The following is a 16,077-nucleotide window of genomic DNA, read 5'->3' on the forward strand; positions in this document are numbered from 1 at the left end:
AGGGCCGCCATCAGGGGGGCACAGGGGGTACAAGTGTACCGGGCCCGGGCCTGAAGGGGGGAGGCGGCACGGCTTCGGCGCTGTCAAAGGGGTCCTGCTTTTTCGAGAAGTTCAGCACTGCTGGGCCCCCTTGACAGCACCGAAGCCATGCCACTGTCCCAAACAGAGGAAGTGCCGAAAAGCCGAGGTCCCGAAGCGGTGAAATGACCCGAAGCCACGAAAGGAGGCGAAGTTGAAGTCCTTAAGCTACGAGTTCAATTCTACTGAACACCAATGTGTGTTTTTTAATTTTTTTTAATCCCCTGGCCACCAATGTATTATTTCAATATTCGATAGGCCCCTGGTGCCAATGTTTTTTTTAAAAAATATTATTTGGGGCCCCAAATTTTTGTTTAATTAGTAAGGGGTGCCCTGGCCCCAATGTTTTTAAAAAAATATTCTTTGGGGCCCCAATTTTTTTTAACTTGTAAGAGGGGCCCTGGTGCCAATGTTTTTTTTAAAAAATATTCTTTGGGGCCCCAAATTTTTGTTTAATTAGTAAGGGGTGCCCTGGCCCCAATGTTTTTAAAAAAATATTCTTTGGGGCCCCAATTTTTTTTAACTTGTAAGAGGGGCCCTGGTGCCAATGTTTTTTTAAAAAAATATTCTTTGGGGCCCCAAATTTTTGTTTAATTAGTAAGGGGTGCCCTGGCCCCAATGTTTTTTAAAAAAATATTCTTTGGGCCCCCAATTTTTCCCCCAATTTTTTTTAACTTGTAAGAGGGGCCCTGGTGCCAATGTTTTTTTAAAAAAATATTCTTTGGGGCCCCAATTTTTTTTAACTTGTAAGGGGGTTCCTGGTGCCTATGTTTTTTAAAAAAATATTCTTTGGGGCCCCAAATTTTTGTTTAATTAGTAAGGGGTGCCCTGGCCCCAATGTTTTTTTAAAAAATATTCTTTGGGGCCCCAATTTTTTTTAACTTGTAACAGGGGCCCTGGTGTCAATGTTTTTTTAAAAAAATATTCTTTGGGTCCCAAATTTTTGTTTAATTAGTAAGGGGTGCCCTGGCGCCAATGTTTTTTTTAAAAAATATTCTTTGGGGCCCCAATTTTTTTTAACTTGTAAGGGGGGCCCTGGTGCCAATGTTTTTTTAAAAAATATTCTTTGGGGCCCCAAATCTTTGTTTAATTAGTAAGGGGTGCCCTGGCGCCAATGTTTTTTTTAAAAAATATTCTTTGGGGCCCCAATTTTTTTTAACTTGTAAGGGGGCCCTGGTGCCAATGTTTTTTAAAAAATATATTCTTTGGGGCCCCAAATTTTTGTTTAATTAGTAAGGGGTGCCCTGGCGCCAATGTTTTTTTAAAAAATATTCTTTGGGGCCCCAATTTTTTTTAACTTGTAAGAGGGGCCCTGGTGCCAATGTTTTTTTAAAAAATATTCTTTGGGGCCCCAATTTTTTTTAACTTGTAAGAGGGGCCCTGGCGCCAATGTTTTTTTAAAAAATATTCTTTGGGTCGCAAAATTTTGTTTAATTAGTAAGGGGTGCCCTGGCCCCAATGTTTTTTTAAAAAATATTCTTTGGGTCCAATGTTTTTTTTTTAAACTTATCGGGGCCCTGGTCCCCAATAGCTTTATATAACTTGTGTGGGGGGGGGGTTACCTTTTTTAGCGCTGATGTCTGTGTGGTCTTTTAACTGTGGGCTTGGAGGGTGGGGTGAGTGGGGCCCCCTAAAAATTAGTTGTAGGGGGCCCAGTGATTTGTAACATCGGCCCTGCTATTCATTATATAGTTATTGCATAGTTAGGAAGAGGAGAAGGAAGAGTAAATATGGGGGAGCAGGAGAGTGCTAAAAGCTTTCTTACTGTGTATATTAAATATGTCATTGATGTATAGTGGAAGAGAGAGCTGTGTTATTGATGTCAGTGACACGGTTGGAGACGCTGAATGCACTGAGTGCTGAGCTGATGTTGTTGTGTCTATAGACAATGTATAGTAGAGCGTAAGCCTCAGCTCTTATTGCTCCCCTATAGCTGCTCTATACTAACATTATACACCCCCAAGGGATGGTTTTGCCCGAGCGCAGATGAAGGAGAAGGCTGAGCAGATCTGTAGGTAAATATCATGTGCAGCACTGGCGCAACCCTGAAAGCCTTTTGTGTGTCATTGGAATGACCTGAGACTGAGAAGGAGGAGACGGGCGGTAAGTGATTTGTATTCCGCAGCATGTGCGCTGGGATGGCGCTGGGCTCAGTGGTGAGGGGGAGGGGACAGAGCTGTGGCTCAGCTGGCGGCGCTCTCCTTGGTGCTAAAGGCGCTCTATATGCGGCTGCTTCCTGCCAGCGCTCACATGGGGTAAGTACCGCGACTCTGTGCGCTCGGGGGAATGGGGGTCCCTTGTGTCTAAGAAAGGAGCTGAATTCTTTACTACTAAATGGAACGGGGGCTCCTTGATTTATACTCTGTCACCGTCACGTGACTTTAAGTTGCGCCCTGGCACAGACGCTCTTGTTCCAGGGCAAATAATTGGCTTTTGACAACAATTGTATCATGTGTAGTGCGGCCCTGACCGCTGCTAATGAGCCCCGACTTTCTCTAAACTACTTTCTGCTTCTGTAGCCTGCAATGCTGTGACCTTCACAAAGGGACTGGGTCTGTGTCTTTATTGCTGTCACTCATGTTGTGCAAAGATGCAAATGCCCCATCCACTCCCCCAGCCCTACAGAGAGAGAGCAAATGATCTCTAGTGATCTAGTCACTCACAGTCCCACGCATCACAACCATGCCATGGTGTTATATTAGTGGGCCCTGCCGTTATATTATCAACATATATTATTCCCAGTCCTTTCCATTTCCAGGTATTTCATCCCCTTCAATATTCCATTCCTAGTATTCTTATGTTCATGTTTTATTGTTGGACGTAGAGAAGCCAGAATGGTCCTGCCCCCTGACCCCTGACCCTGCCTAGAGTGGACAGAACCATTGATGATCACATGACTAATAAGCTGAGGTGACATGGTGTCAACGGTGCAGGTGGCGGTGCTGGGGGCACCAGGAGTTGGAAAGACCTCCATTGTTCAGCGTTTTGTGGCCCAGGAGTTCCCGGAGGAATATACCCCGACAGAACACAGAGAACTGCACCAAGCCTCTACGGTCCTGAGTGGGAGACTGTATGAACTCCATATTCTGGATGTGCCTCACATGCACAGGTATCCAGGAACAGCAGGGCAGGTAAGACATTGGGCTTTATACAGCTGCTCACTGCTAGACCCACAGAAATGTGTAAATAGTGACACTAGATCTCTGGCCCACATCTAATTGTACATCGTACAGCTTGGCTTCAGACATTGTCTTCCTCTGTTTTGGGGCCACTTATCAAATTTGGCATAAGCTGGGATTTAATGTAGCAGAACATTAACAAGAAATCTCATCATTAATAGCAACTGTAATAAGTATTTTCCCCAATATTGATGCAGGTTCCAATAGCAACTGGATGTCAAGTGCAAAAAATAGGACGTTTTTGTGAAAATTATTTCAGTGGGAATCATTTTGTTGCTGGGGTTATGTGTTTCTTTTGTGGGTATCATATGAAACACCCTTTAGCATGTAGAGGGGAAACCCAGGGTATTTTGTCCTTGGCAAGACACAGAAAAATGGGCACTATTGTTTAGTTTTAACTAGGGGTGCACCAAATCCAAGATTAGTTTGGTATTCAGCCCTTTCCAGCAGGATTCAGATTTAGTCGAATCCTTGTGCCTGGCGAACTGAATCTGAATCCTTAAAGGGGAACTATTGCAAAAATGGAAATTTAATATAATTTTTGCGATAATTGAAATCATGTGACTTTTTGTCACAAAACTAGGAAGTAAAAAGATTATTAGGGCGCGCAGCTCTCTTTTTCCCTCCCCCCACTGATTTGCATATGTTAATTAGGGTTTGGATTCTGTTCAATATGCGGGGGAATCTTTCACAAAGGGTTTGAGGATTCGGCACATACCTAGTTTTTGGCCATTTAGCTGGCTTGTTACATTCAATTATTATTATTCAGTTACGTTTACGCTGAGCCTTTTTCATATGTCTATAACCTTTTTGGACAATACATGAATAGAAATCCCTGTGCAAAGATTGTTGTTTACTAAGTACATTGGCTGGGAGATTCAGCGCCAGGTGCATTAAACTACAGCAGTTTGCTTTGGTCCAGTTGGCTTTGTAGTAAAGTGCTAGCTTCTCATCTGCTACTGCAGTGTAATGCATCATGGTATATATTTCAAAGCCCAGAGTGTCTAAAGCTTACAATCTAATCTGTGGTTCCCGAGGGAATACACAAAGGGGGCCCTATTGGGAATATGGAATAGTACTAAATATTGAAATTTCGGGAACCAGGAATAGTGGAACCAAGTAAGGTGTCCTCCTATGAGGAACAAGGTAAAGTTGTGCTCACCACTAATTTTTAAAACCATTAGGCGGGGGTGCAATGAGGCTGTGACCACAAAATACATATAGTCAAATCCAAGAGTCCTCTGCACTCAACCCATTATCAATATATTTAAGACAGAGACATTTTGTGCATACTGCTACTGAAAAATGCCTTACCCTTTAAACAAAACAGGGATTGTTTGTCCATATATTGCAATATATTTAAGCTGGCCACCTACGTCAAAGTCATCCCATATCTCCCAATTTTCATTTGATTCATTAAGAATTCTATTGCTTCATTATAAATTTTACAAAGGGACTTAGTTTTACCTGCAATTTACTAGCTGCTTTCAAAGTAAAACTCCCAAACTTGGCTGCCCTTTTATTAGACACCAGTGGGATCACCTGACTATAGCTGGGAAGGGTGGGAGCTACAACATGGAGCTGGTCACTGCTCCTGTATAACTATAGTCCTCCTATGAGGACCATCATATAAAGGCCATACTCAAGGTCACAAAGGACGTTGCTTCTGCACCTCCTGTTTATGACTGCACATCATGGATCCAGGTAACTGCATACAAGAGAGAGCGAACGAGAAAGAACACAAGATCAGAATAGGCCAGTCATGCTAAAGTTCATATCTAAGGAATCTCCCAGTTACATCTTTAAGCAGCTGTTTATTTGCTTGGCTCAGTAGATCGCAAATGTTTGTACACGTGGCTCCCAGTGAATGGCAAGCAATGCAGTAGGACCGGTTTTCACTGAAACATTTAACATCACAGGGTAATATAACATTTGCCTGGTTACCTTAACCGCCTCTGAAGAGAAAGGTATTTTATTTAAATGAATGTTTGCCAAATGATAGAAACTGTAATTCTAATATAAATTCATTAAACATTTTCAGTGGTTTTAAATAGAATTGCTATTGAAATCTGGTTCTGTCTGTCCCTTTCTGCACTGCTGCTTCTGGCTCTTGAAACAATGAGGCAGAATCAGCACTCCTCCTGCAAAGACCCAGAATGCCATGCATGCTTCTTCACAGGCCTGTGAATCACTTGGCCTCTGCTACATTGTTTGTATAGTCAGAAACAGTAGTGCAGAGAATAGCAAGGGACAGACAGATACTCCATTTAAAACCACTAAATAATTCTAAGACAGTTATACCGGAAACATGTATAGAAATCTATTATCTCTCATTAGGCAACATATTATTTAGGGTTTATAACCCTTTTAAAGAGGGATCGCCACCCCAGAAATAATTTTTACATCATAACTAAAAACCTTATTGTAAGCAGCTTTCCAATATACAATCATTACATTATTTTCAATTTTACAAAAAGTCATTTCTATGTGGAATTGCTACAGAAAGCAATTGCATTGCTCCGGCTGTTTACATACTCTGCTCTCGTGGTTCTGGTTTGTGAAACAATGTAGCCGAATAAGAGACTTAACGGAGAACTGAATTCTTTGTACATTGTTTCAAGAGTCAGAAACAGGGAAAAGATTAAGCAAATGTGGCAAATATTCACTTTTAAACCAATGACAAAGTTTAATGAATCTATATATAAATATATATTGGAAAGCTACGAAAACTGTTTTTGGGTGTACACCCCCCTTTTAATGGTGGTCAGATACTTGCTTAGAGTATAAATACAAATACCGTTAAACAGAGTTTTATTTCGGGGTACCTTTTCCAGGAGTGGATGGATCCGCGATTCCGCGGCCTAAGGAACAGCAGAGCCTTCATCTTGGTTTTTGACATCTGCAGTCCTGAGAGTTTCCATTATGTGAAGGTGCTGAGGCAACAAATCCTGGACAGGTCAGTTTTGTAACCCTAAACTGTCTATTGCTCCAGCCACATTATTTTCTGGGAATTTAATGGACTCTTTTTTAATGGAAAACATACTCTTGAAAGACAAGATGCAAGGAGCTAATGACCTGTAGCTACTAGCCAGAACTTCCCCTGTGGTATGATGCATGATGATAAACTAAGTCACTGAAACCAAACAGGGATCTGCATGACTGAATGATTGAGAATGATAGGACATTACTGAGTGTATGGGCAGGGGATGTGAAGGTTTAAAGGGATTGGTCAGAGTGATATCCTGAGACAATTTGCAATAGGTTTTCATTTTTTATTGTTTTGTGGTTTTGTTTAGCTTTATTTAGCTTTTTATTTAGCAGCTCTGCTGCAATGCCAGCAATCTGGTTGCTAGGGTGCAAATTACCCTAGCACCCGTTCATTGATTTGAATACGAGACTGGAATATGAACAGGAGAGGGCCTGAATAGAAAGACCAGTAGTAAAAAGTAGCAAAAACAAAAAAAATTGTAGCCTTAATGAGCATTTGTTTTTAGATGGGGTCAGTGACCCCACTGGAAAGCTGGAAAAAGTCAGAAGAAGAAGAAGGCGGCAAATAATTCAAAAACGATCAAAAAAAGCCAACTAAAAAGTTACTTAGAATAAGCCATACTTATATAACATACTAAATGTGAACCACCCCTTTAAGGTGATAACACATGTATAGATAGAATTGTAGGAAACTGTACATGTATGTCGGCCTGCCGTTCTCAACTGATACTTATATATTTTGAAAATTCCACCTGCAGATGCACCATGTCTGCCAGCCACAGCTTCTCTTCAGTTGCTGCTGTTTCCATCCTCTGTGTACTTTGCACAAATGATCAGAAGCAGCGGCTCAGTGAGTGAATGACAGTCCAATACACTGGTGCTTGTCATGTGGCAAGGGTGGGTGCTGTTGGGGGGTAGGGTGGGAAGGCACCAGCATGTTATATGATGAAAGCAGGAAAATACTGTAGAACTGACACTTCATTATCTCTGCAGCACAAGCAAAAGCCCCTTAATTGTAGTAGTTGGCAATAAGAGAGACCAGCAGAAGCATCGCTTTGCCCCACGCCAGGTACTGTCTGTGCTGGTGAAGAAGAGCTGGAAGTGTGGATACCTGGAGTGCTCTGCCCGAAGCAACTGGCACATTCTTCTTCTGTTCAAGGAGCTTCTCATCAGTGTGACAGCCAGAGGCAGAAGCACCAGCCCCAGCATTTGTCTCCAAGGGGCACTTCAGAGGGAGCGGTGCAGCATCATGTGAGCAGGCCAAACACTATTAATAAGTCCTCCACATTCACACTGATCATACATCAGCTCACACAGAAGGGCTTTCTCCTCTCTCACAATTATAAACATTAGGGCTCACTCTCCAGTCTGTCTCATGTGCTGCACCAACCTATTTATAGTTCATTATTTCTTCTCAGTGCCAACAAAATACTTATAATATGGGCACTGCATCACTCTGCCTTCTCCACGTACACTCTCAGGAACAGAACACACTGCAGCAATGTCATTTCCAAGGTAGTTTATTCAGCAGCAGGAGACCACGCATCTTCTAGACAAGTAGACATTCTTTGTTACTTCCCCTATATAAACAGAGTATTGTACATACAGACTGCAGCACAGGCTTACAAGGGTATATACACAGCTCTCTGCCTCCCCCAAGTACCCAAGGATACAAATCATGTAGAGGTGCACTCTATAGTTGTGTTCTTTTCTTCATTATTTATGTCTATGAGAATGTGATTTTACTGTGTGTGTTTTCTTTTTTGTTGGCAGTCTATTTGTGATTTACTCAGGTATTTGGTGTTTGTGACTTTTACAAAAATAGCTGAGGGGATATAGAAGATTTGTGAGTGTTGCGAAAAAGGCACTCGCCATAACATCCTCTTTAATGCATTTGTTTAGAATTCCAAGAAAATATTGCACTTCTGTAAGAGAATACAGCAATAACCCACACATGCCTACATTCTAATGCCACAGGACACTTACTAGAAAGAAGAAAAGAAAGAAGATTAATACTGTTCCTTATGCAATGTATCCCCCAAATCCTGGAGAATGACTTATTTTGGTTATTAGCCAGTCATCTATAAAGTCAATATAATAATTATTATTATTATTTATCTCCCCACTGGTGTTATGGACTCTTTTTGTTTAAATATTTTTTACAATATATGTGTGTGTGTGTGAAAGGAATATCTAATGGCAATTAAGGGAAGCTACTACCAGTTTCACAGCTGAGAATGGTTCATTCCCCAAGCACAGGATGTGGATGATGAGTTCCAGCTGCCCATTTCTCAGAAATCTGACTGCCAACCTCCCTGTGCTGCCAGCAGCTTCTCTGAGTGTTGCTTAACACACATGTGCTGATGAATGGGCAACAAAGGGGTAGCAGGAAGGTAGGCAAGCAAAGATGAGGCCTCAGATGTTAGATTACATACAATTTCCTGAGCAAGATATGGCTGCTGCACTTGAGGAATCATACAGCGGCTCTGTGCAGTGTTACAAGCACCCCAGCAAACATAAAATGCTGGGATACAAAGAATACATATTTCAAAGAATGTACAGCTTCCTTCCCATGATCCTATCTATTTTACATACAGATGAGGTGGGGCTCAGAAACAGGTCGGGACTGAGAATTAAAATAGGCCCTGGCATTTCAGGTACTCGGAGGCCCAATCAGCCAACAAAGAGGCCCAAACAGCCCCATCAGCCCATGTGTAGGGCATTATAACAACTCTATTTTATTTATTTATTTTATTTATTAAGGTTCCCTGGACATGTGTAATGTATTTGCTGCAACATATACGTTTGTTCAACTTTAAATGTATATTAGCCTGAGCGAAGACCTCTAATGAAATTGCACTAGGCATAATTGAAAGCTAGCGCATGTTCGCTTTGTTAACACTAACAAAAATTCCCCAAGGTTCGGCACCCTGGAACCAACTTTGCATTATAGTAAATTAGCGTTGTCTGAGCGAATTTTCACCTGGCGAAGTGTAGAGTGCAAAGCCGTCGCTGGCTAATTTTCGCAGGTTAGTTAATTTACCCCTTGATGTAGGTTATGTCACTTTAAGTTGCTCAAAATCAAAACCTCCCATCAATAATATGCAGTTACATTTAAATGGATACTATACATTTTTACTTCACATCAAGGGCTTTTAACATCTGAACAATATAAACAGACACAAATTTAAAAGTGAAAAAGTTGTATTTTTCATGTCTGAAAAGGAGCTAGGCTTTGTATGTCATTTATCTAGATCAGGGGTGTCCAAACATTTGGCTCGCCGGGCCACATTGCAAAAAGGAAAATTGTCTGGGGCCACACATGAAATACACAAACAAATTTAATTTGTAAAAGTAAAGGAAATACACAGAAAAGAACTACAATGCCAGTTGGATAACCAGATGGAGCTATACACTGGAATATGGGACACCTGGATATTAAATATACGTATTATTATACTATTATTACTAACTGGGCAATGGGCGGAGTCCCCCCTCCTACTAATTCTTTGGGAACCAAGTGTTTCAAGATGGGCCACATTCATATGCATCCTGGGCCGCATGTGGCCCTCGGGCCACAGTTTGGACACCCCTGATCTAGATGTCTGTAGGGGTAATGGTAAATGGTACATGGGACTGTTTCAGGCACTTAAAGCTCTAAGTAGCCCAAGAGCACTGGTAGGAACAATCTTTAGACAATTCAGTGTTAGTCTATGTGTTTGATGGAGAAAACTGAGAGGGCTGGTGTCATTGTTTCCAAAACAAGCAGTAAGTGTAATTGTTTCTCTGAAGTAACTCTTGAGAAATATAAATATTTATAAGCTTAGGGGTGGGTTACATGGTATACAAATAAATAAAACAGCATGGAATTAAATAATCAATGACAAAGAAAGAATGATGTCCCTTGAAGTAGGAAAGCATATACAATATAGTATTAGGCGTGAGCACTATATACACACTGAATGGATACACAGTAATGACACAAGAGTGTCCCCCGGCAGGGAAAGCCACCCACCAAGCAAGATGCCATTCAGGTTTCTAAAGTGACTATGCATGGACAGATTTGATCAAATCGATTGGCTGATTTAGTGCTAAAGGCCTCCATACACGGCCCGATAAAAGCTGCTGACAGACCGAGTGGGCGGCTTATTATGGCCCGCTTAACTCAGTTTGGGCTTTTACGGTCAGGGTGTTAGGGTGAGTTTTGCAGAGCAGCCTGTATGAGCAGACCTGTATAGGGCAAACAAATAAATAAATAAATAACCTTCTCGTTATTTTTTTTGCCCTATGACTGGCTAACACGGTACAACAACTTTACCCAGACCTGTATAGATATACACATTTGGGCCAATAGCCAAACAAACAGACCAGTGCTATTTGGCATCCATGTAGATGGGCAAATAATGTAATATATCAATCAGCCAGTGGGCCAGTTTGCCATATAATACCCAGACCTTTGTATACCAAGCTGTTTATTGTGCCAACACGATGATTCTGTGTGCTGTGTATTTGTATGTATTATGATATATATATATATATATATATACCTCCTGTTATATGACTGTGCACCTCCTATAACTCTTTTTTACAGTTCTTGTTTGTGTCATATATCCCATCTATAAGGATAGTGTTTTCTATATATTCCTGTTTCTTTATGTTGCCTCCATAATAATGCTTAGAAATACTGCATAAAACTATTCCCAAATTCCCTAAAGCCCCTGTATTAAACCCACAGTATTAAACCATACTATTGCATTATATATATTATTCTCTAATGTTCCATACTTCCAACATCTGCTCTGTGTTTGCTTATTCACTCCCCCCTCCTGCCCCTAAATCACTCCACCTATTGTTCCCACTGAGCCTGTATTGCTTACATTTCTCTTTCTCTTATTACTTCATAAAATGTCCCTGCTGACTTAAATCTTGTTCTTATATAGTGATGCCAACAATCTATATATATATTTATCTATATTTCCTGCAGAACAGTTATGAGATCATTCTACTTCAGCTCTGTAACAAACAGAGAATCTTGGCTTCCATCCTGTAACCTATAATGTGGAATCTGCTCAGGAGAGTAATCTAGCTTCTTCATATACTGTATACAATATAGTGATTTTTCAATAAAAATCAATATTTCAGTACCTGAGGATTATTTGAAGGGGTTTGTGTTAGTGTGAAGGGTAGTTGGGCTGTGTAACAGTTAATGGTACATAAATGCAGTGTATATGCAGTGGTACTGAAGGGCTTGGAGCTGAGAGAAACAAATGTCACAAAGCATTTTCATTGAAAAATAAACACAGCATCGCTTGTGATCCAAAGCCACTGTACTGTGGTTTTTCTCTTTTTTATAGGTTGCCTAAACAATCTCCTCACAAAAGGGCAGTCAGCTGAAAATACCAAATATGAAAACGACAGGGATCCGGCTCTTGGAAAAACCGCTACACACAAACTGTGGTGGCTGAGGATGCTGGGAGCTATGCAACAGCTTATTCTTGGTGGTTCACTATATACATTTTTTTTTTTTGCAGTAAATAATATACAGAATCCTTGTCACGCGAGACAGAGATTGACATTCATCCAGTTGGGCTTATGGGAAAACATTGAACTGCCCAAAATAATTCCTTAGACTGAGAGAAAACCCTGATGTTCTGCTTCTGACTTTCAGGGACCATTTCCCCACCCCTTTAGGCTGCCAGAGTCACTCAACCACCCCTCACCTTGTTCCATGTTTAAGTAATTGATTCAGGCTCTTGATGTACCTCTGCTTTCCATAAAATCTATGGGTTCTGGCAAATACCAGAGGGCTGCTGTAAGATATAGACAGTCAGTACTTACTGGGCAGCTGGGAGGCTGTTTGGGCCTTTGTGTACCTGAAATGCCAGGGCCTATTTTGAATCCCAGTCCAGACCTGGTCTCCTCCATCTTATTCCTCTCTGCAAGTTGGGACTATGCCTCCTATCTGCCCCATCCAGCCTCCACTAACCCCTTCCCTAAAGAAGTCACCTCACCAATGGCCTGCCTCCCTACACCTCATTTGCTGAACTGGATGAAAACAATTTCTGCTTGCTGTATAGCGGAGGAGACATGAGGGGTTATTTACTCAACCCAGAGGAACAAGTGCAAGAGTGCGCCCCTTAGTGCTCACTTAACAACAACTTACAGCTGAGGGAAGCTGTGCTCTGTTCCTGGCACTGGATTGAAGAAGAGTGCAGCACAGGTCTGGACTGAAAGTCAAAATAGGCCCTGGCATTTCCGGTAAACAGAGGCCCAATCAGCCCACACAGCGGCCCAAACAGCCCATCCAAATAGTGACTGTCTATGACACCTTACAGCAACCCCTCTGGCATTTGCCAGAACGCACCGATTGCCAGTCCGGGCCTGGTGCAGCAGCAGGAGACTCAGCCAAGCCCTTGTCTTTTTAACCTGCCATAGGGCCACGTTACAAGCTCCTGCTGCTCCCTAACTTTTATGCCTAAGTACCCCCCACCTGCCCCTCACCAGTACATTGTGTTCGTGGAGGAAGCCACAGGTCTCTGCACTCCAATCACAGCACAGGAACCTGTATAAATTTACAAATGTGCTATTTCTTTGTTTAGCTTCACAAATGACCTTTATCATGAGCGGTGCACAGATTCTCTGGAAAACTTCAAATCCCAGAATTGATCACTTTAACACGGACAAGGGAAAAAGGCAGTCTATTGTGGTTTCTATTGTAATTCTGTGGAATTCGGTATGTCTGTGCAAGTAAAAATATCTATTTATTTTTGTTATTTAACATGCACCTTTGTTACATAAGCCCATCTCAATGAACTCATGTCAAAAAGGAGGTACACTTTCTTATATTTTCTTTCTTTTTGGACGTGAATTATAATTTTACTCAGCAGCATTGCCTTTGTGCTATTTATAAAGAAAACTTAGCACCGGCATAGGCAGGTGTGTATTTCCTGCTCCCATACATTCCATCGTCACACACTTGTTAGTCATCGATTTACTAAAGTGCAGATTAGATTAATATATTGTGTAGAAATGACTAGAACTTCCTGTTCTGTCACACGTCACATATCCTTGGGTGTAAATGTGAGCTGTCTGTGAGTATTTTTCCGTTTAGGCTTCATCCTTATTTTCCTATTGTTGTTTCCCTTTGCTGGGCTTGAAAATATGACAACATCTAACCCTAATATCCCTCAATTAGAATATATATATATATATATATATACACATATATATGATATATATATATATATGTATACAATGATTCAGGGAACATATTAGAATTAGGAAACAAATTGGAAGTTCAGTAAACAAGGCAGGAATAAAAAATACCTAAATATAAAGTATATAAATATATATAAAACCCTATTCACTATAAATTTTGGGTCTCAGAAAAAGAACATGAGGTCTCTGCAGTGTTAATGTCAGTGAATCAGTGATACTTGTGTCCTGTGGGCCTATTCATGGCAGTGACAGTAATTTCCTATTGATGTGTTTTGGATGTGGTGCAGTTTATAATAGTGTCATAGCCCGAAAATATTTGCATTAGCTAACGTGGTGCAGCTTTGCTCCCAGTGCAGTGATTCACATCAACCAATAAGTAATTAGCTTTATGTGCCTCATGCTGTTAAATGAACAAAAGCAAAATATTGTAATTGGCTGGCATGGTTTATTGCACTGTGAGTTAATACGGGTGTATATAAAAATATCTAACAACACGGATACTGTATGTACCGACATTGGGGCAGATTTACTAAAGGGCGAAGTGGCTAACGCTAGTGACATTTCGCTAGAAATCCCATCCGCAGGGACATTTCTAATTTACTAACAGGTGTGGGCTACAACTATCAAACAGGACCATCGCTAGCATTTGTTCTCACTCTATCGACAGGTGACTTTTCGCTCGTTACTCAAATTCAGTAAAGTGCGAATTTTACTGAACGTTACCTCTTTCTCCAGAGTTGACTTCACCACCTCAGACCTGGCAAACTGCTAAAATGAAGCTACATCTTCCTCAGTCTTATGTCAGTGACATCATATCCTGTGTGCCGGAAATGCATTAAAGTTGTAAAAAACGCTGGCGACTTGTCCTTTTTTTTTAAGCGGGATTGCCTGCAAAAGTCCTAACTATTAAACTTTTTTGTGTCAACATTTTCCCCAGACATTTGAGGGGCATGGAACATTTGTTTTAGGGTGGGCTCATGTGTAACATTAAAGGATCTTTTTTGTCTTTATTCAGGTTCCTTGGATATTTGTAATAAATAGTGGCCACTTCAAGCATTTGCACCAACATCTCTAATAAAGACGTCCATACGACTTTAATTTACCCGTCCTATTCAAATTGACCTAAGCGTAAGAGGACTAACAAAGTTTTGCTAGGCAGAAGCAATCGCTAGCGTAATTTCGCTTGGAAACGCTCACACTGCTGAAGCAACGCTAGTGAAAAATCGCCAGCATTCGGTACCCAGGACGCATCTTAGTGAATGAGTGTAGCGGTATGAATTTTCACCGTGTAGCGGTATGAATTTTCAAGTGGCGTGAAGTGTGGCGAAGCATTCGCTGGCGTCAGTTCGCCAGTTCAGTGAATCTGCCCCATTGAGTGCAATGATAAAATAATGTGAAACCACAACAAAAAGTTTTTAAAGATCTTATTTTCCGCACACTGTAGATTGCTTCATGTAATATATTAATCAAAATTAATAAATCCTCAGAGAACTCAGAGAATTGTTGATTTGATTTTTTGAGGTTTTTTAATTCCAAGTACAAAAACAGTGAAAAATGCTATACAAATATCAATTTAATAAATACAATTAATTATACCACAATTCATGTATATATAGCACCATATATGGTTTGCACCATATTTTTAAAAGTATAATTTAACTGCTAATCTTTGATTATGCAGATAATGAGGCTTGGAGGAGACGTTTAAAAACGCATCATTTGGATCAGCATTCCTTGTTTGTCAAATTGACTTATGTCCATGGTATTAACCTGCTTAAGTAAAAGTCACAATGAAGCGCTTGTTAGAGGTTTTAAACATTGTATGCAGGACATATTCACTTCGTTGCTGATAACAAGAAACAATGTAGCAGAGTGTGGAAATATATTCAAAACACTTGCAGCCGTAGATACGAAGAGCTGTGCCTTTTGAAATACTGCGCTGAAAATCCAGATAGATAAGTAGTATGTCCGGCTCACATAAATTTCAGGTAGTAAGTATAGGGTTGACTGTCAGTCGGCTACACGCCAAGCATACATTACCACCTTATCGGTGTAGTCTCTGTGGCGGTTACGTTGCTCGCAGAGCTGTCCTGGCTTGCACTTCCAGAGCCGATCTGAAGAGCCAAAGATCCCAGTCACTCCTTGTTCCACATATCTGATTTCCAGATTGTTAAATGTGCTCAAATGATGGCGTTTCTCTCCTCCACATGGCCATGTGGAGGAGAGAAAAGCCATCATTTGAGCACGTAAGGTAACCGCCACAGAGACTACACAGATAAGGTGGTAATGTATGCTTGGCGTGTAGCCGACTGACAGTCAACCCTATACTTACTACCTGAAATTTATGTGAGCCGGACATACTACTTATCTATCTGGATTTTCAGCGCAGTATTTCAAAAGGCACAGCTCTTCGTATCTACGGCTGCAAGTGTTTTGAATATATTTCCACACTCTGCTACATTGTTTCTTATTATCAGCAATGAAGTGAATATGTCCTGCATACAATGTTTAAAACCTCTAACAAGCGCTTCATTGTGACTTTTACTTAAGCAGGTTAATACCATGGACATAAGTCAATTTGACAAACAAGGAATGCTGATCCAAATGATGCGTT

General features: G+C 40.9%; 1 protein-coding gene across 4 annotated transcripts; it reads left to right on the plus strand.

Moving 5' to 3' along the window:
* Positions 1–1,906: 1,906 nt before the first annotated feature.
* Positions 1,907–8,368, plus strand: rasl10a.L (RAS like family 10 member A L homeolog). Of its 4 annotated transcripts, none has more exons than XM_041565815.1 (4): positions 1,907–2,093; positions 2,903–3,209; positions 6,092–6,213; positions 7,239–8,368. In XM_041565815.1, exons 2-4 carry the CDS (start codon positions 2,994–2,996, stop codon positions 7,498–7,500), a joined length of 600 nt encoding a protein of 199 aa, XP_041421749.1. In that variant the 5' UTR covers positions 1,907–2,093; positions 2,903–2,993; the 3' UTR covers positions 7,501–8,368. The 4 variants fall into 4 exon arrangements, with proteins under 4 accessions (XP_041421749.1, XP_041421753.1, XP_018116028.1 ...); XM_041565819.1 differs by having other exon boundaries at positions 2,093–2,181; XM_018260539.2 differs by lacking the exon at positions 1,907–2,093 and adding an exon at positions 2,239–2,333.
* Positions 8,369–16,077: the final 7,709 nt, after the last annotated feature.

This window comes from Xenopus laevis, chromosome 1L (assembly GCF_017654675.1).
Source record: "Xenopus laevis strain J_2021 chromosome 1L, Xenopus_laevis_v10.1, whole genome shotgun sequence".
In the NCBI taxonomy this organism is placed as follows: domain Eukaryota; kingdom Metazoa; phylum Chordata; class Amphibia; order Anura; family Pipidae; genus Xenopus; species Xenopus laevis.

Bases quoted from the DNA above. Each gene is read 5' to 3' on its own strand.
- rasl10a.L (XM_041565815.1), top strand. From the start codon at position 2,994: ATGGTGTCAACGGTGCAGGTGGCGGTGCTGGGGGCACCAGGAGTTGGA. The intron at 3,210-6,091 runs GTAAGACATTGG...TACCTTTTCCAG, and splicing joins ATCCAGGAACAGCAGGGCAG to GAGTGGATGGATCCGCGATT. The intron at 6,214-7,238 runs GTCAGTTTTGTA...TTATCTCTGCAG, and splicing joins AGGCAACAAATCCTGGACAG to CACAAGCAAAAGCCCCTTAA.